At 48.8% G+C, this 24,698-nt stretch overlaps 1 protein-coding gene and 1 long non-coding RNA gene across 3 annotated transcripts in view; one reads left to right on the top strand and one right to left on the bottom strand.

Moving 5' to 3' along the window:
- The window catches only part of LOC309655211, a 42,387-nt gene that overhangs the window by 13,105 nt on the left and 4,584 nt on the right, over positions 1 to 24,698 (top strand). The window contains exon 2 of one of the 2 annotated variants that reach the window (XR_014260652.1): positions 14,612 to 14,750. This is a non-coding gene — a long non-coding RNA (uncharacterized lncRNA). Of the gene's footprint in view, positions 1 to 14,611; positions 14,751 to 18,646; positions 18,798 to 24,698 lie in introns of those variants that run through there. The other variant, XR_014260653.1, reaches the window with a different exon arrangement.
- TGM5 (transglutaminase 5) lies at positions 1,683 to 23,974 on the bottom strand. The gene is given in 12 exon segments (XM_082450180.1): positions 1,683 to 2,251; positions 2,413 to 2,546; positions 3,766 to 3,926; positions 4,446 to 4,808; positions 7,272 to 7,511; positions 7,616 to 7,624; positions 7,627 to 7,718; positions 8,366 to 8,504; positions 17,436 to 17,517; positions 17,521 to 17,757; positions 18,201 to 18,329; positions 21,555 to 23,974. Coding segments are annotated over 10 exon segments (1,461 nt in total). The 5' UTR covers positions 17,608 to 17,757; positions 18,201 to 18,329; positions 21,555 to 23,974; the 3' UTR covers positions 1,683 to 2,097.

Here is a 24,698-nt window from a genome sequence, read left to right on the forward strand (position 1 = left end):
TCACCCTCATGGTGGTTCTCACAACTCTGTATTGTAACCTCCTGTTTATTTTTCATTCTTGATATGCTTAGACTTGAGCTCCATGAGGGCAGGTCTTGGTCCTTCTTTTTTTTTTTAATTTTTTTTAAAAATTATTTATTTATTTATGGCTGTGTTGGGTCTTCGTTTCTGTGCGAGGGCTTTCTCTAGTTGCGGCAAGTGGGGGCCACTCTTCATCGCGGTGCGCGGGCCTCTCACTATCGCGGCCTCTCTTGTTGCGGAGCACAGGCTCCAGACGCGCAGGCTCAGTAATTGTGGCACACGGGCCTAGTTGCTCCGCGGCATGTGGGATCTTCCCAGACCAGGGCTCGAACCCGTGTCACCTGCATTGGCAGGCAGATTCTCAACCGCTGCGCCACCAGGGAAGCCCCTTGGTCCTTCTTATGTCCTCGGTGCCTAACTCAGGGCCTGGGCCCCTAGTAGAAACTCAGTGAATATTTGTTGAGGAAAAGAGTAAATGAATATGGTGTTAAAATCAGGATTTGTAGGAATTCCCTGGTTGTCCAGTGGTTAGGACTCTGAGCTTCCACTGCAGGGGGCAGGGGTTCGATCCCTCGTCGGGGAACTAAGATCCTGCATGCTGTGCGGCAGCCAAAAAAAAAAAAAATCAGGATTTGTGAAAGAGTCTTGGGAGTGCGGTAGCTTAAGTGTTTCAGAGGTCATTGTCTCTATAAGATGCTCCCCTCCATGATGTTTTCCTTAAACCATTTTTCATAATTGTCAGATGATAATTATAGAAAAAAATAATTATAGGCTGCCTCTAGCTCCATGCTGCCAGGATTCTCCTGGTTCTCAGCCCTCTCTTTAACATGGCTATCAACCTACTCGGTAATTCCCACCACACCCTCTCCTCTCTGTCTGATTGACTGCACTTACCCTTTTGTTCATATATAATAGAAGTATTTAACTTTTTAATTTAATGTGTGCATTTAATATATACCCTAAACAGCTGACTCAGTCACTGTAGCCAGTGCCTAGAGGGCAGGTGCATCATGCCTTTGTCTATGCAGAGCTTCTCGCATTGCTGTGAGAAAGTGGGTGCATCCCAGAGGAGATAATGCTTGCAGTTGCTTTGTGCTCAGTAGGACCATAATCACAAGCTGCAACCAGTAGAAAAGTCTGAGAGTATTTCATTCCCTACCCAAAATCTACCTCACTGCATTATTCGGCTGGCTTTCTCCCTGGAACCCAGCCATCCCAGGGCCATGCTAGACCACAAGGCACTGGTGGACTTTCAGCCAAGGGGTTGGAACTGTTAAGACTGAGGGACCTCTTGGATGTGATTTGGGAAGGGATTCAAAGGATGGGCAAGTGAGAGATCTTCCAGACTTTTTTCTAAGTCACAAAGATAGTAGCATGTAGAAACACCTTTTGTTTTCCTAACTCAATCACGACTGATACACCATCTGTAAGCGCCTTCCTTATTTGTTGACGTGTTTATTCTCTGTCTCCCCCACCCCCGCAGGATGTAAGCTCCAGTGGGGCAGGGACTTTGCTTTATTTACCACTTCATCCTGTACACTCAGAACAGTGCCTGGCACATGCCAGGCACTCAGTAAATGTTTCTTGAATGAGTGAGTGGGCTCAGGTAGTAAAACAGTAGGAGACTCCCAGAATCCAGGGAACAGGTGGCAGCTGCTGTGGGGGAAGTGATGACTGTATGGGCACAAAAATGAGAATGAGGGCTGAAGTTTATTGGTACTAGGGAAGTAGCCATTGCAATGACAAAGTGACAGTGAGCTGCTCAGCCAGTCTTCTTCTTTTCTGGACATCTGGGGATCAGTAAATCATGGCCATCATGGCCAAGTCCAACAATTTTGGACTGCATGGCCAATCTCACAATTCTGGACGGGACACCATGGAATCCCTGGGCCCTTAACAGAGTCCTGGGGAGCTGTGCAAATGGCCCAGGGGACTATCCGTTGCCAGCATCTCCTCTGCTGCTCACGTCAGAGCCCAGAGAAGCCTCTGTTTGGGTGGGGAATGGCACAGCTTGCATTTGAACTTGCTCTTTCCCTGAAGCTTAACATCTACATGTCCAGCTCATTGTCCCAGAATTTATAACCCAAAGTCTACATAGACGTTCCTGTAGCCCTTGATGTCTTTAAACTTGTTGCTCCTCAGATTTGCTTGGATCTGCCTTTGGCCACTCTTGAAGGGGACAGTCTCCAGAGTGAGGCTGGCTCTGTGATGGGGTTTGAGGACTCCAATGCTGCAGCAGAGAAAGGAGGATGTCAGAAAACCATAGGATTATGATAACCCCACAGTCCCTTTCCACTCAGCAACCAGGCCTCCCCTTTTCCTGTGTCCAGAAAGGACAGTGCTACCCCCAGGATAAGATGGGAGGGAAGGCGGAGCGCTCCCAGCACTCACAGGACTCTCTGCTGTCTCCTAAAGAGACCACTTCCTTCCACAGTCAGTGCACAATCTTCAACCTGCTCCGAGAGGGGGTTTGAAAATATCACCTGTATGGAGAGCGGCTGGTTCACAATGGCTGCTCCTAAAGCCTGAACAGCGAGATCCAGAGAGGAGGGAGCAGAGAATTAGTCTCATCCCCCTGTTCACCAAGCATGTATGGAGGGCACTGTTCCCTAGATCTGTTCCTGAAGAGCTGGATTTCCGTGGCATGTGTTTTTCCAACTATGGGCAACTTAATGGGTTGTCATTAACATTTAAAAAAATGAAATAGAAGAGAATATCAATGTACATCACACAAGATATTGTTACATGAAACTTTTACTTCACTTATACATGTATGGATGTTTGTGTAAAATACTTCTACTCAACCCAGCATATGGAAAGGTCTGATGAGTTGGGAGTCTCCAGTAATATTTCCTCTGCTCCAAGGATTTCATCCAAGTGTGAAATAAGCAAGAGCTCCCAAAGGATTCTCATGCATAATTTGAGTGGATAGAATATTTTTCGGCAGTTTTTGCTTGTTTCTTCTTTTTGCAATCTGACTCCATCCCTTCCTACCCTCTTAACTGGCTTGATTTCTTTTCACACCAGTGTGTGAGTCAAGAGCAATGGATCATTCGGGACATAGAGAGAAGGAAGTAGCCTCAGGAAACTTGAAGGCACCTTTGGAAACCCTCCCTAAAACAGACTCCAGTGGCTGGGCTTGCCAGACACACCCCACCAGGGGGCACCCCAGGCTCACTCAGCAGGGTCCAGGAGGCTACTTGGCACTGGGGAGACAGCACTGGCAGGAAGGGCCCTGTGAAGTCTCCCCACCAGAATGTCAGAGAAGGAGGGGTCCTTGGAGGCCATCTGGTCTAATCCCATCATTGACAGTTCAAGAAGCAGAAGCCCAGGGGCTTGTCCAAGGATGCACAGCCAGGAAATGGCAAATCAAACCTAAGCTGACCTTTGTTCGGGCAGTGCTCTTCCCCCTCTCAGGACCCTCCCGTTTGAGCCCATGTTTCCTCATGTTGACCCTGGGGAAGGCCAACAGCAAGAGGAGGCACAACAGAGGGGTCTCTCCCCGACCTCTCCATGACAGCTGCTCAAGGTCCACCCATAAGGCCTCTCATGGTGCAAGAGGATGGAGACCAAGTGTGTTCAGATAAACCTCCCGCTCCTGGTGGGAGGTTCCTGGAGGCCCCAGAAGAGGCAGGGGACAGGAGGGGCTGCTCTCCTGAGCAAGCTCTCAGGGGGCTCCCCCACCGCCCCCGGCCCAAGCCGGTCCCAAGGAGCCCTCAGGCCACGCACAGGGCTCTTGCCTACATTAATCATGATGCTGGGATAGGCTAAGGTGGTGATCTTGTTCACCATGGTCTTCTCGGGACTGCTCTTCTCTTCACCCAGGGCACTGATGCGGATCAGCTTGTCTGTAGACAGGTACTGGCCGTACTGGGAATAGGGGATTTTGCAGGGATAGGTCTTTGCTAGGTAGAGAACACAGGATGAGGTGAGACTCGCTGGGGAAGTCAGCTGGGCCTGGGTGGATCTGGGGACCCTTCTACAGAGAGGAGGGGGCCAACCTGTACTGATCCTCAGTAAAGTAGGTACTCGGTTTTCAGATGGAGGGGCTGAGAGGTGAAATGGCTTGCCCAGGGTCATTCTGCTGGTAAATGGGTGCACTGAGGCTCTAACCAAGGTCTGGATGACTTCAAAGCTCAGGCTTTCCCCACTAACCCAGGCTATATTCCTTGAAGTAGTAAAGGAAGGATTGGAGGAGAAGAAGGAGGAGGTAAAGGAAAGAAACAGAAGGAGAAGAGGAGAAGGGAGGGAGAGGGAAGGAAGGAAGGGAAGGAGGAAGACTCTATGCTGGAGGGGACACTAGGAAGACCAGTGTCACAGGGGTCTGCCCCCAAACCCTTGTTGGCTGGCTTGACCCCACTGGCATTTCCATAAGCCACTCTGTGTTCACAGACTGTCCCCATGCCCATACCCAGAGCCCATACCTTCTTCAGGAGAGAGTGTGGTGAAGGCTGTGTCCTGCCAGAACGGGGGCAGGGGGCTGCCATCGTGCAGCAGAGACTGGGCACTCAGGTTCACTTTGAGGTCCTTGAACTGGGGCGGCATGTTGAGGGCCAGCAGGACAAACCTTATGTCCCGGCCCATGTCGGGTGGGTCGAGCAGCTGGAATTTCAGGGAGACCTGGACAACATCACTGGGCCGAAGGGAAGGCGTAGCAAGGCTCCTAGGACTGTCCCTTGGCAGCATGAACCTGGAAGTTTGTGATTCTGTTTGGAGGGAGCCTTGGGACCTTCCAGGCTTCAGCTTCTGAAGAGCCTTCAGAAACACCTGCCTCTCCGGGAGGGAACCTGGGAGGACAGAGCACAGAACCAGCTGCGGGCCAGGCTGACCCAGAGGGTAAACCTTGGCTGAACACCCTCAGCAAAGGCTCCACCAGGGTGTTGAAACCTTCATTTCCAATAACAAAGGCTCCCTACTAGTCATCAAGTCTTTCCAAGAGTCACACTCTGCTGAGCTCTTACACCTTTCATCTTCATATCAACTGTGAGATAGATGTATTACTATCATTATTATCATTCCATATACAGATGAGGAAAATGGGGCTCAGAGAGGTCATGTCACTCGCCCAAGTCACACAACTTGCACAGGGCAGAGTTAAATGGAAACCAAATTTGTCTGACGTGAAAATCTGTGCTCATGACCACTGGACTCTATCCCGCGTTCCCCAAGGGAAAGATGAAGGCTACAATGCAGAGGAATAAACCTCTTAAAGACAACAGGACATGGTGTGATTTTCTGCTCCAGGACCAAATTATTGGTCAGTTGTAGACTAATTCCTGGAAATTGAGAAACTGAGAAGCTACGGTGAAAAAAAAAAAACAAAAAAAACAGGAGGCAATTCAGGCAAACCGAGTTTCCAGAGCGCCCAGGTTTCAGTCCTGGGCAGTCGCTGTGGCCAGGATGTGCCCGAACACTCATCCGTGCTTCCCTAATAATCCCAGCAGCTGCCTTCACTGAGCACTTACTGGTCCCCTCAGTGCAGCCCCACAATCTCCCCAGGCTGAGGCCACCCTTCTCCCCTCGCTCTGGGGTCATTCTAAGCCTGGATCCAGGCAGAAGAGGATCTTGCAACATTGGCTTCAGTAAGAGTGAGCCCAGAGAGGTGTGAATCAGACTTAGCTCATCTGTGGGCTACTCAACCTCCAGATTCTGCCAGTCAAGTGGGAGCGGACAGAATGCCATCTGACTGAGCAGGACACTCAGGCCCACTGGAAAATAGCTCCAACCACCCCCCAGCCCCCCGGCCCAAGTTCACAGCAGAACCCTGTGGACCTCTGTAGCACATGCTGTCAGTGCCCCACTCACATCTCCTTGGCACTTGCTGTTTCAGTGCCCACGTGCCCTAATTTCACATTCTAGCACCTGCGGCTCTTTGTCTGTGGCTTTCTCTGCCACCAGAGCTGACTCCGCCCATGCGTGGAGCAGGCCAGGAGTGCTAGGGAAGTTACGCCCCCCCCCAAGGAGCAGCCCTCAACCCCTGACTGAAAGGAGTTGGTGGATAAAGAGCCGAGGCCCCTTGCCTCGTGGGTGGGATAAATCTGCAGTGTTGTTCTACACTTTACACTAAATCTCTAATAGGGTTGCCAGATTTAGCAAATAAAAATGCAGGGCGGTTTCATTTGGATTTCAGATTAACAACAACTAATTTGGGCCATGGTTAGACAACAGCATTCTTCGTCCTGCGTTTTCCCAGGCCACCCCACTGGCAGGGCCCCCAGCAGGACTGAGCCCCAGCCGCCCACAGTGCTGACCGGCCTGACAAGGTGCTCTGCATTGGCTTCCTCCCCTTCCCCGTCTCCCTTGCTCACTCTCCTTCCTTCCGGTAGTTCTTGAATCTCCTCAGTGATAAACCACTTGTCCTCAGGATCCCCCACCAAAACAGCCACAGAGAGAACGGGGGGTGGAGGGGATGATCGCCAGTACCCTTGGATGTGTTCAGTGCTTGTCTCTCAGGCTCAGACTCTGGAGCTCCTCTGTGTTGGCCCCAGAGGCCGACACGGACAAACCACAGACACCCACTTGCTGGCGCTCCCAGGAGCCTCAGGGACCCCCGCCCCCGCCCCACGTAGTCATGAATCACTCCTGCTCAGATCCTGCCCCTCACCCTGCTTCTGGCCCTCTTGGACCGCGTATTTTTGCTTGGCTCCCTGGTGGTTGAAACTGGTGGTTTATCTCAGTTTCCAGGAATCAGTCCACAGCTGACTGATGTAGATGCCCCTTGCTCTTGCTGGCTTGGGTCAGAAGACCCTGCCAGGGCTCCCATCTCTCAGAATCATCCTCTGCACAGGGGGGACGTAGGAGTGAACATTTGGCCTTACATGGGCCTCGGTGCTGGCTGTGGTCTGGCCTGTCCGCCAAACACCCAATGAAACATGAATCAAACAATAAGCTAGATGAAATTAATCAAATTAATGGGAGAGAGTTTGCTCAATCCCCTGCCATCTTCAGTGGGAGGCTGATTTTTCGGGAAGGCAGGGGCAAGGAGTTCCTACACTGTTGACGGGATGCCTGTCAATGGCGCTGCAATCAATGTGACCATCTTGGAGGGTACTCACTGGCCTGTGGGGAGTGGGGTGGTGGTGGGCGTGAGGAAGTGAGGCAGTGGGGACACCCCAACTGGGACCTTAAAACTGAAGGGCTGAGGAGACAGTGGGCCTGGGTCCTGCCCATCCACACCCCAGAGGGCTGCCCCAGCTGGCAGAGAGGTTTCCTGGGGTAGTGGGGAAGGTGCCCACAGGGCTTGCTCGTACCTTCTCCGTACTCACAGTTTTCCGTGACGTCATCTCGCTCATCACTCTGGATGCTCTTGGTGCTGATAAAATTGCCAACAGAATTGGCATCCAGGTGAAGTTTCTGCTCCTTCCCTCCAACGACCAGCCAGGCCATGCAGTCAGCATTTACCATGGAGAAGGCAAAGGCTGGGTCATAGTTCAGATCCACCTCTCCTTCTTTGATGGCTCTGACGGAGGCAGGACCGCAGCAGTAGAGGCCTAAAGGGGAACAGGGGGGCCTCAGTGGGCTGCGGCTGCAGGGCCGGGTGGGGCGGGTCTGTTTCTGCGGGAGTGGGCTCTGCCTGTCCTCCCAGGAGCCTCACTGTTGCTCATTCCTGAGGTGTGGCGTCCAGCACCTGCCAGCCTCCATATCCGGGAGGGTGGTCATTCCAGGCCATCCAGCACTCATTGCAGACGTGGAAATTCCTGAGGGAGAAGCCAGAGGAGTGGGTGTCAGATGAAGCTGAGGGAGAGTTAGTGATGCTCAAGTTCTTTCTGGAGCAAGGCAGGGGGCGATGAGTGATGGACGGCTGGATAGAAAGACAGGACACCGCAGGCCTGCACCCCTCCGTGGGTGACAGGTGACCGCTCTTTCTCCTGTGAGCCTCAGCTTGCCCGGAAAAGAGCTTTCCTCTGTTTGTAAATAAGAGTGAAGGTTTCCAGAGCCGATGGAAGTTAAAAACCCTTCACTCTCTCTCAAAGAGACCCTTGTAGCCCTTTCCTGTATGTGCTGCTGACTCACAGAAGCAGTCACAGAGGCAGAGGTTTTTTTGTGTCCAGAGGTGAGACTTCAGGCCCTCCTGTGGTCAGAGCCACAGGCTGAGTATTAAATGAAGGAGGTGACAAAGGGGAAAACTCCCCCAGGGCAGAGAGCTCTTGTGATGTGACAATTCTAGACTCAGAAAATCGTCATATTTGTGCTCAGCTGCCTCCCAGCCTTCGGGTTGGGGCTAGCAAGCCCTGGGGCTGGTGAAAATGGGGGTGAGGCATGAGAGGGCAGCAGGCTCGTAGGTACAGTCCTACCCTGCTTCCTGCTGGTAGGGTTTGCCCTAGAAAGAGAAGGTGTTTCTCACCAGACACTGTCCTCCTTCTTACTCTCCAAAATCCTGCCTGTGTTGTCATAATACTCATCTATGATCAGGTTTCCGTCTGTGTCGTGGCCAGAGTCAACGTTGGTGATTACTCGGGTGGAGATCCCCAGGCACCTCATCACTGTAGAAAGGACAGAAAAATCTCCTGTGGGCTGTGGATTCCTGGACGTAGCGCCCTAGGCTCAGGGAAATCATGCATTTGGCAGGCAGGAGCTGTCTGGGGCACTGGGTTGGCGACACTTCGAACTTCCCTCTCCACCTTCCTGAGCTCCTCTCCCTGGGGCTCCACACAAAGGTTAGGCAGCTGGTTGCTCAGACAAGCACTGCCAGGGCCAATAGAGGGTCAAGCAAGTGTTGGGTTCCCCTGCCCCAGCCAGCAGGGTGGGAGAGGCGTGCCTCCTTTGGCAAGACTCAGCAGCTTGACTTGCCTCACTTCTCTCCTGGCCATAAATCTCTATCTTCAAACCAGACTGTGGAATTTTTTTCACTCCTGTGTTAAGGAGTAAGACCATCAGATTCTTCGGCAAAGAGTTCTGCCACTTGGATTCCCCCTTCTCTATGGGTGTACTGTCTTGGAAGCTTATCGAGGAAAGTATTACAGATCCAGCCAGGAAGGGAAGGAAACTGTAACAAAAGCCTAGGAAAGTGAGAGTCTGTACCTAACAGAGAAATTCTTGAAAGGAGGTAGAATGTTGTCTTTATTCCTGAGGGGCCATCCCTTTCCTTTGCCAATCAGCTTCTTTTCTTTGCCCTCTGCCATATTTTTCGTGATTCTGCGCTCTTTTAAGAATAACAATATCCCCCAGCCCATCCCACCACCAATCCCCTGGGGTTCCCTGTCCCCTCAAGTCCAATGGTGACACCTAATTCAACAATAATGATAATGATAACAAGTGTCTGCCAGCCAGGCATGATGCTAAATGTTTCACATGTACTGTGCTCAGGACAGCTGTACACGGAAGCTGCTGTTATCACCCCTGTTTTACAGATGAAGAATCAGAGGCTAAGAAAAGTTTGCTACCTTCACTAAAGCCACACAGCTAGGAAGCGGCAGAGCTACCACTCAAATCCTGGTTTCACTGCTAAGCTTGTCGCCAATTCTGAGCCCATCTCCCACAGGTGCACACAGTTCAGCATTCTAGTATTTTCCCCTTACTATACAACCCACCCATTTTTCCATGTCATCAAATATTTTCCAAAAGCAAGATTTCTGGCAGAGGTTAATTTTTTACAAAGTCAAGAAATTTAACATGGATTTAATAGTATAAAATCCATCTTCGCATTTTCCCAAATGTCTTTTATATCTGTTTTTTGCCCCCCTGTCCAGAATCCAATCAGAGTACATGCATTGCATTTGGTTATATCTTTCCAGTTCCTTTTAAACCAAAAGAATCTCTGTTAATCTAGAACAGTCTTTTAATAATTTAGGTCACTTGATTAGTAGAAGGCCCCATATTCTGGATTTGCCTGATTGATTCTTCCTGGTTAATTTCAGAGTTAACATTTTTGACAAGAATACTGCATAGGTGATGTTGTGTAAATCCCTCTGAATCACATCAGAAGGCACAGGCTGTCCATTTGTTCTACTAATGGGGACCTAAGTTTAACTATTTGATTAAGGTCAGATTAATGCCCGATGGAAGTATCCTTTCCCTGTCATTTAACAAGCAATCACTAGCATGAAATACACTGCTCCCTAACAATCTTTCACCAAGTAATTTTAGCATCCTTGATGATCCTTGCCTGAATTAATTATTACACTGGTGGTACCAAAATGATTATATTCTAACACTATCATTTCTTCTACCTGTATTAGCTGGCATTCTTCTATAAAGAAAAGCATTTCAATCCTTCTCTCCCATTTTTTGGTATTTTTATGGGTTCATGTATTTTTTTTTCTTTTTTCACTTCAGCAGAGGTTATTTTTAGACATTTGCTTGGTTCCTAATTTTTCCCCTGTTGTAAATAATACTGTGATGGACATCTTTGTAGATCAATTTCTACTTTTCTCCCGTTGGGACAGATTCCAAGAGGTAAAATGACTGAGTCAAAAAATACAGATATTTCTAAGGGTTCTTCACAAATACTACTGTCATTTTAAAATGTTTATAATTTTTAGTTTAGATACTTATTTATACTAAGCATTTATTTGCTTATAGATTTTAGTTCAGGCTCCTTCTTATACTTTGGCACAAAGCCCTTCCAGGCTGGGGTGGGGACACATCCCTGGATGCAGCCCAGGAAGGGTAGGAGAGAAGCCCAAAGGGGAAGCATGCACTTCCTTGGAACGGCAGGTCTGCACAGGTCTGCAAGGAACGGAGGGCAGGGAGTGAGCAGAGCTGACAGTGAATTGTAGGTGGAGGTGACACAGGACGGCCTCGGAGGGGAGGGTGAAGGTGGGAAAAACTGCCACTGAAGGATCATGAGACAGGAGTGAGGCGAGAGCATGCAGGTGACTCAGGAGCATTGCATGGGCACATTTATGTTAAGATTACAGTCAGGAGGGTGGATAACATTTATCGTAATAAGAGCACATGCCAAGGAGGGGTGGGCAGGGAGAGCAAGGAGCAAGCCTCCATTCTTCACCATGATTGATGAATTCATGAAGGGCCAGTGGCGTTGTCAACTCCTGCTAGACATGGCGGGATGGGCACTTTTCCACCTGAGCACAGGTCATTGGTCTCATGACGCTCTGAGTTCTCTACTAGACATGGTACATGGTGTGTAATGATTTGTTTATGAGTCTGTCTTCCTGAGGGCAGGGATTGTGTGATAGTCAGCTTTATCGTTATACAACCATTAACAATACAAGGCAGGCCTGTATTGCAGAAACGTAGTGCATCTTTGCACTATGGGTGATGGGTGAATGAATGTCTTGAATCTTTTGTCTATTCTGGTGATTTCTGACTTCAGCACAGCACCGTCACTGTGTGCTGTGCTGTGGTTACCAAGCTTGATTGTCTGTAGAGCATAAGCTTTGAGTGGTAATGGATTTGCACTGATCCATTCTCAGCATTTCCTCATCTTGCCTTGTGAGAGGACTGGGATAGGGGACAACAGCTGTCGCAGTGAGGCAACAGAGGGACAAGAATTGTTTCTTACATAGGGAGAAGGCCAAGGCTGTAGCTTCAGTATCACACGAAGGGAGCTGACAGCATTCGGATCTGCACAGTTGTGCACATACATGTTTCACGGGGTTTTGCCCCCTCTGTCCTGCTTTCTCTGTACCCCCGCAAAGAACTCCTCCTGTCTTGTGGCTTCATCTCTCACTCTTTGCCCACGGCTCCTGAATTTGAATCCTGAGCCTACATGGACACCTTGCCGTCGCTAAGCACATCCTCAACCGAGCTTGTCTTTCATTCTTTCCAAGTTTCCTTGCCAGTCGATGACATCATCATCCTCATAGGTGCCAGGCATGGTGCCAAGCACTGCACAGGCATAATCACACTTAATCCTCTCCACAGCGCTGTGATTATCCCACCTTTGAAGAGGAAAAAGCTGAAGTTTAGAGAGGTTGAGGTCACATGGCAGGAAGAGGAGAGCCAGGGCAGGATTTAAACCCACATTTCTCTGATCTCAAAACCCCTCAGGCTTTTAACTACAAGCCACACCAGTGCAACTTCACTAGACGTCCCAGCAACGCCTCATTCTCAATGCGCCTTCCTCTGTGAAGTTTTCACTGACTACTCCATGACACACTAATCTCCCTTCCCATGCTCTCACTTGATTCCAGTCACCAATGCCACACATTTTATCAACGCATGAAGCTCTCTGTGATCTCATATATTTATCTTATCTTGTCAGCCAGATTACAAATCCCCCTAGAGTAGGGCTCAGATCAAATACTTTTCTTGCGTTTCTTCATTCCTAGCACAGTGCTGCCCAGAGTAGATGCTCATTAAATTCATGTTGAAGTCAGTTTTCTTTAACCTCACTTCTGCAGACTGTCAGTCCTGATGCCTCAGTTTGACGTGAGACTCACGTGACTCTTTCATGGATAATTCGGTGGGAGCTGAGTCCCTCGTAAAAGAGAAACCCTTATGGGGTGTGTGTGTTTGTATGTGTGCACACACATGCATGCACATTCACACAGTTGCACATGGACAAAGGTGGACAAGATCTCAGAGTCAGGAAAAGGACTGCAGAGTTCCTAAGGTATATTACACCACACCACACTCCTGGCATTAATTACTATGTCTCTTCACTCAGCCATTCAGCACTCATTCAAATGAACTTATTTACAAAACAAAAATAGACTCACAGACAGAGAAAACAAACTTATGGTTACCAAAGGGGAAAGGGAGGGAGAGGGATAAATTAGGAGTTTGGGATTAACAGATACACACTACTATATATAAAATAGATAACCAACAAGGACCTACTATATAGCACAGGGAACTCTACTCAATATCTTGCAATAATCTATAAGGGAAAAGAATCTGAAAAAGAATATATATATATATGTATAACTGAATCACTTTGCTGTGTACCTGAAACTAACACAACATTGTAAACCAACTATACTTCCATTTTAAAATAGCAGTATTGGGACTTCCCTGGTGGTACAGTGGTTAAGAATCTGCCTGCCAATGCAGGGGACACGGGTTTGAGCCCTGGTCCAGGAAGATCCCACATGCCACAGAGCAACTAAGCCCGTGCGCCACAACTACTGAGCCAGCGCTCTAGAGCCCACAGGCCACAACTACTGAAGCCCACGTGCCTAGAGCCTGTGCTCCGCAACAAGGAAGCCACCGCAATGAGAAGCCCGTGCACTGCAACGAAGAGTAGCCCTGCTCACCACAACTAGAGAAAGCCTGAGTGCAGCAACAAAGACCCAATGCAGCCAAAAAATAAATAAATAAATTTATATTTCACAAAAGGTAGTATCAGGCTAATTGTATAATAGCTAACACTCATGTCAATCTCAGCATGTGCCAGACATTTTCCCAAGTGCTTGCCACATGTTAACCCACCACCCTGCGAGGGAACATTCCATACAGTCCTTGATGTCTCATAAATCAGTGGGGAATAACAGTAGATTCATACTTAAGCCAAAGGTTGAGGCAAAATAATGTGCCAGGACCTTGGCTGAGGTTCCTTCTTTGAGAAGGAAGGGCTCAGTAAAAACAATGAGGACTAGAGTTATTGTACGGAAATGAAGATAATGAGACACTTCACAGAGACCACTATACAACGGAGTGAGAAGAAATCTTAGATGACTTCTAACCCAAGGGTGTTCACAGTAGTTTTAAGCAGAAGACTCTACATGCGAGACAGATCATTGGGAATCCAGTATGTAAAAGATGTACATGTGGGGCGGTTTTGGGTGCCCTAAGCACACAGCCTCCTCATCTCCCAGGCTATTTCCCACCACCCTCCTCTGGGGCCCAGGGCCCAGGACCCTACTTTACAGAGGGGGGGATGATGCCCGTAGGCCTGCTCAGAGTCCCAGCCCTCAAGCCCAAGTCACGGCTGCCCCCACCCCACCCCCTGCAGGTGTGGGCCGGGACAGACCAGGCACATCCCCAGGACGCCTGGCTTTTCTTTTTTAAACAACTTTATTGAGATATAATCCACATGTCACAAAATTTACCCTTTTAATTTTATTTATTTATTTATTTATTTATTTATTTATTTATTTATTTTTGGCTGTGTTGGGTCTTCGTTTCTGTGCGAGGGCTTTCTCTAGTTGCGGCGAGCGGGGGCCACTCCTCATCGCGGTGCGCGGGCCTCTCACTATCGCGGCCTCTCTTGTTGCGGAGCACAGGCTCCAGTCGCGCAGGCTCAGTAGTTGTGGCTCACGGGCCCAGTTGCTCCGTGGCAAGGGGGGTCTTCCCAGACTAGGGCTTGAACCCGTGTCCCCTGCCTTAGCAGGCCAATTCTCAACCACTGCGCCACCAGGGAAGCCCAAAATTTACCCATTTAAAGTGTACAATTCAGTGGTGTGCAATATATTCACAGGTTGTGTAACAATCTTCACTGTCTTATCCCAGACCATTTCACCACCTCAGAAAGACGCTCTATTCCCACTAGCAGTCACTTCCCATTCTCCCGTCCCCCCAGCCCTAGGCAACCACGAATCCACTCTCTGTCTGTATAAATTGGCCTATTCTGGGCATTTCACATATATGGAATCATATAGTACCATAGGTGGCTTTTTGATGCCTGGTTTTGGGGAGAATTTTCAGGCAACAGAACATCACTGTCCCTTCTGTTCCCTTGTTACAGAGCAAGGCATCCAGGCTACTTCATAGACCTCAGGGCTCAGGGGTCTGACCTTGTCACAAGGAGTGGATGGCCAGGACAGGAAAAGCCTAATGACTGAGAGAGACCTATGGAGCAGTCAGACATGAGCGCTGGAAGGAGGGTAGGTCAGGGATTTCTCTGAAATTCCCCAAGTAACAGCCAAGTAAATTGATGTCAAGGAAACATCTGTCCAAAAAATTATAATCGTATCTTTGATGCATGGAAAATCTCCTTTTTGTGATTTTTCTTTAGGAAGTTGAAGTCAATATACTGATGTTATTAAAACAGGTAATACAGGGAGGAAGAGCTGCAGAGGGGAGAATGCACTTCTGAGTCAGACTAGAGTCACGTGGTCACCTTAGGCCTCAGTTTTCTCATCCTTAAAGTGTAATTAATGATATCTACTTTGCAGATGGTTGTGAGCATTGTAAAGTACCCAGCATGTGCCTTAAGCACAGGGGATGCTGGCTAAATGGCAGCTGCTAGCATTGTTCATGCAGCAGTATAGTCTAGTGGTTACAGCCAGCCAGACCTGGATGTGAGACTAGCTCTGCCACTCAATTTCCTCATCTGTAAAATGGAGATAATGATAGAACCTACTTCTAAAGCTCATCTGGGGAATCAAACAAGGTGATCCTAGTTAGAACTTACTAAATTCTCACTGTAGCCAGGCATTATTCTAAGCACTCTCCATGTATGAACTCAGTCAATCCTTTCAATAACCCGACGAGGTAGGTACTATTAATTTCCCCATCATATGTCTGAGAAGACTGAGGTACAAGTTAAATGACTTGCCCAAGGTTACTCAGACAATTAATGGTAGTGCTGGTATTTGAACCCAAGCTTCACCATTACTCTAGGCTGTCAAGGTTTTAGCACAATGCCTGGCACCAAGGAAGTCCCCAGTAAGTGTCAGCTATTGTGATTGTTAAAGAATAACAATAATAATAATTTTTAACAACATGCTTTGGCAACTGTATTGGGTTAAGGAGTTTGACTAAATCCTTGACTTTTAGTGGAGGTTTGAGGCTGGGTCTTACCCATCTTTATAACCAAGATTATTAGAAGCACCGTGCCTAACATAAGGACTCAGTGTGTGTTGTTGGATGAATAAATGAGTTTTCCAAACTGATAGACATATTTATTAATGTACAACATTGTGGCCCTGTTGGGGAAGGCTGGTATTCATTGAGCTGCAGGTGGACCGGGCCACGTTTGACCCACTTTGCCCAACCCTTTGCTTCCTGGGTCACTAAAGCGCCGTGATTCTCATAAACATTTTAATTGGTCTGCTCTCATAGCATAATCTCCATTCACTGGCTCCATCTCTCTCACCAGCCAGTTCCAGACAACCACACCCGAACCCCTGACCCTCTCCTTCTACACACACGCACCTGGCCCATTAGACTCTCGGCTCTTCCAGGCCCAGGAAGGCTCCCTCTCTGTCATATACAAGATTGATCCATTCTCTGCCTTCAGTCTTATGCCTGATCCCTGGATGACTCAAACATCCCAGTTCACCCAAATGTCTGTGACTCTGGGCATCAAAGCTGTCGAATTCCTGGTTTCTTACCCCTGGGCAATCAAGGCATCCAACTCCAGATGGGGCTGTGCGGCTGCAGAGGAGTAGCTCCTCCTCGCCAACCATGTGAAGTCATCCTGTGTGGGTCCTGACAGAAACCTCCTGGTGCCCTTGGACAGGGGGCTGGCACCTGCTTCTTAGCAGCCTGGGGCTCCATAGGCTTCCTGCGAGAGCCTGGAGATGGGTCCAGTGCGCGTGCACGCACACACACACACGCACACTGCACCAGCCTTTGCATACAGGAAATTTCTACACAAAAGGCCTGATCCCTCAATAAACACCAAGTTGTGGGCACATCTGGCTTCCCTGGATTAGACTAGAGAGTCTTGTGGGAAAAAGCCATACTTGGCCTCTTTGCCCAGCCAACAAGAATAACTTCCTGACTGTGGCCCAAGTCAGGTACATAGATACGCCTGCCAGAAGGTGGAGAGCCGACCTAGGCCTGGGGGCAGGGTGAGGACCAGGAGCATGTGTGGCCCTGAGTGAAGCAGAAAGCCTCCTCTTGCTACCTCCAGTATATAAGCATTTCCAGGTGTTCCCTCCCTCATCAGTCTCCTCCCCTTCCTTCTGCTTGCTCCTCTTGCCACCAGCAAACCAATTTCCAGTTGCCCTCTTTCCCAGTGCCAATTCTTAAGCTTTTCTTCTACTAATGTAGCATTCACTCCCTATCTGAAAAGCTGATCTCTCTTGGTCCCCCTTCCCCTAATTCCCTGGGCTGAATCAGGCCTCCAGGCCCTCTGAACATGTGACAACTCTAGATTCAAGGTCATTGTTCTTCGTCTGCCATCTTGCTCTGGCCCCGTGGCCCATACCCCTGTTCAGACACACCTTTCCCTCCCATGTATGCATCTTCATCAAGCCCATTCTCTGTGCTCAGAAAGGACACTAATCAGTTTGTAAGTTTTCTAATTACTTGGCCTCTCACCTCATTCCTGTCTTGGACCTGGACAATTCCCAGCCAGGCTCTTAAGAGGATTCTGTTAGGTTGTCCAAGTTCAGGAGAAGGGAAGGGCGCCGGGTTCCGAGAAGTGTGTGGTTTCCACCTCAGAACCACCCTCTGAAATGAGCTCAGATATGTGAAGCCCTGAGGTCACTGATGAGACGTTTTGCTTCCTTGCAAATGTCCCTTGGTGGGAACTGTGTGAGATTTCTGGGACAAGAATGGTTCAGAGGGTTGCGACATGAGCCATTGTATTTTTTGTCTTTCCATGGGGCCCTTTCCACTCCCTACCCGTGCACATGACAGCGGCAAAGACCCAGCACTGCCCGTAGCACACTGGCTGGCAGCCTGTGGCGTGCCACTGCTTTAGGATGGCCACGCTGCCCGTCCACTCCACGGGGCTGATGCCGTCTGAGTAATTCTCGCTCCAGTCTCCACTGAGCACCCCACGGTCATCGTTGCTGTTGATCTGAAGAGAAGCCATATGTAGAAGCATTAGAAGCCGCCTTTTCCTCAACGAGATGTGAGGTGTGGGTCGCCTTTGCAAGGACCCTGGGCCTGAGATGCAGGAGGCTTTGATCTCATTTTACCTGGGAGCTTCCAGACCTGCTGGGGAAGGGGTGAGGGTGGGAAGCCAGCTATTCTGACTTGTGTACCACTGTTAATTAGCTTATTATTCTGTTTCAACCCACTCTCTTAACCCCTCCATCCCCCATCCCTGCAAAGCCAGAGCTTGGCTCTAAGAGCAGAAATTTAGAAACAACGAGACCATTTCCCAAACCAGAGCTACACTTAGTCTTTCCCAAAAAATGCAATTTGGAATTAATGAAGGTGATGGCCCACACCCAGCTCTTTCAGAGCTCAGTTGAGAAAACCTGTTACCCACATTCTTTCATCAGTCTCATCAAAAATGGCTTTGCTGGAGGGGCTCTGCCTCTCGACTCTTCATTCCCTCACTGCAGGGGCAACCGTGAGTGGGCCGGGCTCCCCTGCACAGTTTCTGCCCCCCTGGACACGCCCTGGGTGGGCAGAACGAGACCCAGCCTCACCATGGGACACACCACTCTGCTGACATGGACGGGGCTGCCCCGCAGGGCGTAGTCTGTGGCTGGGTCGATCTGGAAGTTCAGGCTCTTGTCTAGCAGCTCCAGGCAGATGTCTATGATATTCTCTTCAAACTGCGAGAGGAGATGCAGAGAGGCAAGGTGTCCAGACTTGGCGCACGTGATATGAAAAGAAATGCATGACCCACCCCGCCCAGCTCTCCAATGGAGTGCGTTTGTGGAATACAAGCCCATTTGGAAGGAAACTGTGTCTAGCAGCACAGCCATGGACTGCCCTGCCTCTGGGGCAGGTACAGGGTCTCAAAGCTCTGGGGTCACAACTCACCCAGTTTGTAGGTCCTGCCTGTTAAATTCCTGTAGTTTTTCCCAATGAGTCTGACTGGCTGAAACATGTTTCTCCTTCTTCTCCCCTTTAATCCCACACTCACGGAGCTCCTGGGATGTTCTTGCTAAAGCCACGTTGCCTCATCTTCCACCCGCACCTGCTGACCCAGCTCATCACTGGCAGCGAGTGCTGAGGTGATGGCCCCGACTTGCCACGGCACCTGTGATCCAGTGGGGCTTTGGATTGACTGATAGCATGTGAGTTATGGAAAATTTTTACCGAAGGCAGGCTGACTCCGTGTCCTTCAGGCTTGTCATGAACGCCACTTCCTCTGAGGCTTGCCGTGAGCCAGAGCCTGGTTTTTCTCCACGGCCCTGGCCACATCTCTTACTCATCAGACTCAGTTACAATGCGGTAGCCAAGGTCTGTCATCCCTGCCTGACTGTATGCGTGTTTCTCTCCCGTTGTTCTCACAACTCTACCCCCAGACCTGGCACAGTGCCCAGCACATAGTCGTGACTCTGTGCATCTTTGTTGAATGAGAGTAAGTGACAGTGTTCCATTTATTCCCATGGAACACTGGGCAATAACCAAGATTCGGAGGCGTCTCTGATCCATCTTCCCCAGGGGACAGTTTGATCGGCTCCCTTTTCTGCTTTAAAATGTTCAATGGCTCCTGTGGCCTACAGGATCAAAGCTGTAACCTCCTCTGCAAGGTGCATAAGACCCTCCCTGATCTGGCCCCCTTCTGCCTCGCCAGCCTCATGTCTCAGTAACCCCCGCCGTCTCACCGTTTTTTGCTCCAGCAACACCAGATTCCTTGTAACCCCTGCAGCAGGCCAGACCCTTTCTCACCTTTGTGTCTTTGCCCATGCTTCCCTCTGACTGGGATATTTTCCCCCTTCCTTCACTTGGCTAACTCAGTTCAAGCACCCCCTCTCCCAGGAAGCTTCCCCGGCACCCCCATGCCCAAGCGAGTTCTCTTCCTCCAGGCTCCCAGAACACCCTCTGCCTGGCGCTCAATCTTTACACACCCCACTGCGTAATAAGCGACCTGCTTGTGTGACCAAGTCCCCACTTTACTGTGGGCTCCAGGACAGTGTTTCATTCATTTTCATGCTTCTAGCACCCAGTCCCTTGCCTAGCACTGAGCAGGCATTCAATATACGTTTACTGAAGAAGAGAGAGAGAGAAAACCCAGGGCTCAGAAAGCATCAACTCCTCACTTCTGTTTCTCACAGATGACAGCCAACTCCTGTCCAGGGGCTCTCCAGGATCCCCATCTGCCCATGCTGAGTGAGGAGTTGGGGATGTCAGTTGGGACCAGTTGAGGCTGCTGTGTCTCCTCTTGACTATAGCCACCCCAGGGGCCGAGGCTAGGCCTGATGCTACATGTGCTGGAGTTCTATTTGGGCAAGTCCAGGAGAGGGACCCATATCAAGCCAATACAAGCTCTACAAGCCCCGCCTCAGGATTTTCCAGCCAACAGCCCTTCTGAGCAGCCAGAGCTGGCCCTCTCCCCTGCTACCCCGAGAGTGTTTTGGTGCTGGGGCTCAGCCTTAAGAACCCTTTCCCTGGCCTGGCACTGGGCTTCCTGGAGCACCTGCTGTCCGCTGAGCTTTCAGTGAGAGGCAGGCTTTCAGAAACGCAGGGGTTGCAGAGCATTGCAATTAATCCGATGCTATTTTTACAAATAAAATCGCATGTTTTAGAATATGCATAGAAAACAAAATGTAGAGGAACATACATTTTGCTGGTGACAGTGCTTAGAAAGACCTTCATATTCTAGGCACCTATTTTTGTAATGTTTCTCTATAAAGTTTTTAAAGCAATTATGTATTACTTCTTAAAAATTTTATACCAATTTTATTTTTTTATTGAAGTATAGTTGGTTTACAATGTTATGTTAATTTCAGGTGTACAGCACAGTGATTCAGTTATATATATATATTCTTTTTCAGATTCTTTTCCCTTATAGGTTATAAATTAGGAGCTTGGGATTAATATATACACACTGCTATATATAAAATATATAACCAAAAAGGACCTACTATATAGCACAGGGAACTATACTCAATATTTTGTAATAACTATAAGGGAAAGGAATATGTATTACTTTTTAAATTTTTTTGGCTGTGCCCCGTGGCATGTGGGATCTTATTTCCCTGACCAGGGATGGAACCCGTTCCCCCTGCAGTGGAAGCATGGACTCTTAGCCACTGGACCGCCAGGGAAGTCCCTGTATTACTTTTATAATAAAAAAGATACGTAATCAAAGCAAATAACTAGGGACTTCCCTGGCGGTCCAGTGACTAAGACTCCACGCTCCCAATGCAGGGGACCCGGGTTCAATCCCTGGTCAGGGAACTAGATCCCACATGCCGCAACTTAGAGTTCACATGCTGCAACTAAAGATCCTGTGTGCCGCAACTAAGACCCTGCGCAGCCAAATAAATAAATAAACTTTTTTTCAAAAGCAAATAACCGAAGAAGAAATAGTAATAGAGAGGGAGACGCACCACTGCTCATCAGCTGTGCTTCTGGATGAGATGTTCAGGGGACAAGTTTTCCTCAGTGCGACAGAACTGATCCTAGGGTCTGTCGCCTGGGGTTGTGAGGATTAAGTAAGCGTGGCAGCTGGGCCCCCGCTGGAAACACAGTTAACAAACAAAAAACCAGGCGCCATCATGGCCATTGTCACTGTTGTCCCTTCATCCTCACCCTCTTACTTAGTGGAATTCCTGAGTGGGTGCCTTCAGCTGTCCTTCCCCCTTAAATCCTGTTGTCCAAATCAGACGTGATCAGCAAAGAACACCTTCCAACTTTCTATGGCTGCTCCCCTAGCTCCCAGGAAGGTGTGGGGTCATGTCTCACACCTTCCTGGTGCCATTTAGTTCCCACTTGTCAGCAGTTCTGGGTGAAGCTTGCATGAAGGGCACCCTCCCATCTGCTCCTGCTCCCCTCTCCCTAGGAGCCCAGGGCCTGGATGGGCCATGAACAGGGCTGAGACTCACCTGTCCATAGTTCCAGGGGCAGGGACAGATCCAGTTCTTGTTCCCTTGGTAGGAAGCTGTAATCATTCACAACATACTCCTGCCTCTGGGGTTCACTGTCCAAGTAGACAGCGTCTCCTGGGAATCAAAGTGGGAGAACACAAAGCAGAAAAGTCATGCCACCCTTCCTGTTCCATTCCCACCCCCAGAAGGCCCAGGGCCATGGAAACTGAGCTCTGGGGAGAGAACCCGGTGACTCCAAGAGGGGCATGAGTGAGGCGTCTTGGGGAGACCCATTGCCTACCCCCCATCAACACCAGCGACAGGCTCAATAGGAACATGGGGTAGAAGTAAAAATTACCTTTGGTGGAATTTCTTGGTTTACAGAGCACATTTACCTCCTAGCCCCATTTCAAGGTTGAGGAAACAGGCTCAGAGTGATAAGTAACTTGCCCAAACCACACATAAGTAGAGTGAAATTTGAACACAGAGCCCATGTGAGTCCACGTTCCCTTCTCTTTCTGCTACACTCAACTAATCCTGGTTGGAAATGAGAAAACTGGAACCTAAGGGTTGGCATTGACCTCACCATTCCTTCTGTAGGAATTTATTCTAAGCAAAGTATTTAGAAAGTGCGCAAAGATTTAGATACTTAAGCTGCTCGTCTGAGTGCTGTTTATAACACTGAAAAGTTGGAAACAACCTAAAGGCCCTGTTCTTAGGCACTAGTTAAATAATCATCTCCATCACAGAATTCTGTACACTATTAATAGAAGGGTACAAAATTGTATATTTAGACAGAAATCTACGTTTGATATATTAAGCTTGAATAGGTTACATAATGTGTAGGGCACGAATTGACTTTTGTTAAAAACATATGTGTATGAACAGAGGATTTTGAACCCTATTCTAAAAGATGTTAGCGGTATTTTTTTTCTTTTTGCCTATTGGTGTTCTCTAGATTTTCTGGAATGAACACGTCTCTTTTATGATATAAAAAAAATTTCTCTTTAAAGTTAAGAATGAACAAACAAAAGGCCGTGGGGGCAGATGTCCTCATTGCAGTGTCCTGGAACTGTCTGGAAGCCCTGCCTGAGCCTCAGGTGATGGTACCCTCCCCCCTTCCTCAGAGGCAGCCTCAGACACAGTCTGAGGGGGGGGTGTCGCTGGTGGAGAAGGACTCCTGGCTGACATGCATTTTATCAGGTTTTGGGCCAGTGTGGTGAGAGCTGCAGGTTCATGGTTGAGAGCACGCACATCCCCCTCCATAGTGGGGACCAGCAGTGGCCTGAGACAGGGTGTGTGGGGCTCCCCAGCCAATACCTTGGCCGTGGTGATGGGGGAGCCACTGATCCTGACTTCAGCCCCTACCAATCCCTAGCCCTTATAGGTTCTCCCTGGGACCTGGGTGGGGCACAAGCCTGAAAAGAGAAGGCCCCACAGGCATCACTCTCCTCCCCACAGCTCAGGGGGGCCCTCAGTACAAGTCTGTAACCCCTAGTCTTGGAGGAGGCCGGGAGATATGCATGTGTGTGTGTGTGTGTGTGTGTGTGTGTGTGTGTGTGTGTGTAAGAGAGACACAGAGACTGGGAGAACAGAGAGACAGACAGACAGCTGTCTTCCTTGATTCAGTGGCAGTGCCTCTTCACTGGGCTGATAGGTAAGAGTTCTGAGCCGTTCAGCGACAGGGCAGTGAGAGGTGGTGAGAGATGTGAGGGTTCTGGGTTCTGGCACGACCCAGCAGGCCCCCTGGGGATAAGGTTGGGGGAGAGGGAGAGGGAGGAAGGGAAGCGGGGGCGTCCTTTAAGTCAGAAGTAAGGCTTGGTTGAGTCTGGCCTCTGCCCCCAAAGCCCACCAGACCCACTCCCTACTCTCATCCCTCCCTGCCCTTCTTCCTGCTCTCTCCTCCTGGCTCGCCCTTCCTTCTGCCCACACCGTGTCTGCACGTCTGCGGAGCTACCCCTGCCCCAAGGCAGATTTAGAGGATGGGAATTACCGGACATGTGGTGCTGGGACACTCTCTGTAGCTTTGTCTGTCTAAGACAAACACTAGAAACAGCCAAAATGTCCATAAGTAGGGGACTAATGAGAAACATTTGGTACGTCCAAACAGTGGAGTAATCGTAGCTATTAAAAAGAATGTACTGATAGGAAAATATGTCCAAAGTTGAATGGTTAAATGAAAAAAGCAAGTTAGAGCATGCTTTGTATTAAATAATCCCATCTGTGGTATATATTGTATAATCACACATGCATGCATATATGCATAAATACATATTTGATAAAATATAGAACATTTCTGCAAGGCTACACAAGAAAATGTTAACAGGATTTCCTCTGGAGGATGGAACTTGGAGATTGGGATAAGGTTTTACTTTTCACTTAGATGGAGCTTTTCTTTCTTTCTTTCTTCCTTCCTTCCTTCCTTTCTTTCTTTCTCTTTCTTTTCTCTCTCTCTCTTTCTCTCCCTCTTTCTCTATCCTTCTTTCTTTCCTTCCTCCCTTTCTTCCTTCTTTTCTTTCTTTCTTTCTCTCTTTCTTTCTCTCCCTCTTTCTTTCTCTCTCTCTTTCTTCCCTCCCTTCCTTCCTTTCTCTCTCACTTTCTCTCTTCCTTTCTTTCCTTCCTTCCTCCCTCCTTTTCTTTCTTCTTTCTCTCTTTCTTTTTCTTTCTTTTTTCTTTCTCTCTCTCTTTCTTTCCTCCCTCCCTCCCTCCCTCCTTCCGTCCCTTCCTTCCTTCCTTCTTTCCTTCCTTCCCCCCTTCCTTCCTTCCTTCCTTCCTTCCTTCCTTCCTTCCTTCCTTCCTTCCTTCCTTCCTTTTACCCTGTACTTCATTCCACAAATTTAAAATGGAATGCACTTATTGGTCTTATAATGAAAAACCTCAAGTTAACTTTAGAATATATGATGATGGTAGATGTTAATAGTAGTCAAACTTAACTGTAATAGTTTTCTTTTTAAGTAAAGATGACTTGGTTCATCATTTTAAAGTTCTGAATAAGTAAATAAATACCAAGGCTTCTCTACCCTGCTTGTTGGTGGTTGGGAGTGGATGCTCAGTACGTGGGATTGGGGAGATTTGTAGGTGGCTAGGGAGAAGGGGTCTGGAAATCTTTGAGCCTGGCTCTCTATGGCACTGACAAAGGGGCAGAGATGAGGGAACCCACAC

Source organism: Balaenoptera physalus, assembly GCF_965194825.1.
Source record: "Balaenoptera physalus genome assembly, chromosome: 2".
NCBI lineage: Eukaryota > Metazoa > Chordata > Mammalia > Artiodactyla > Balaenopteridae > Balaenoptera > Balaenoptera physalus.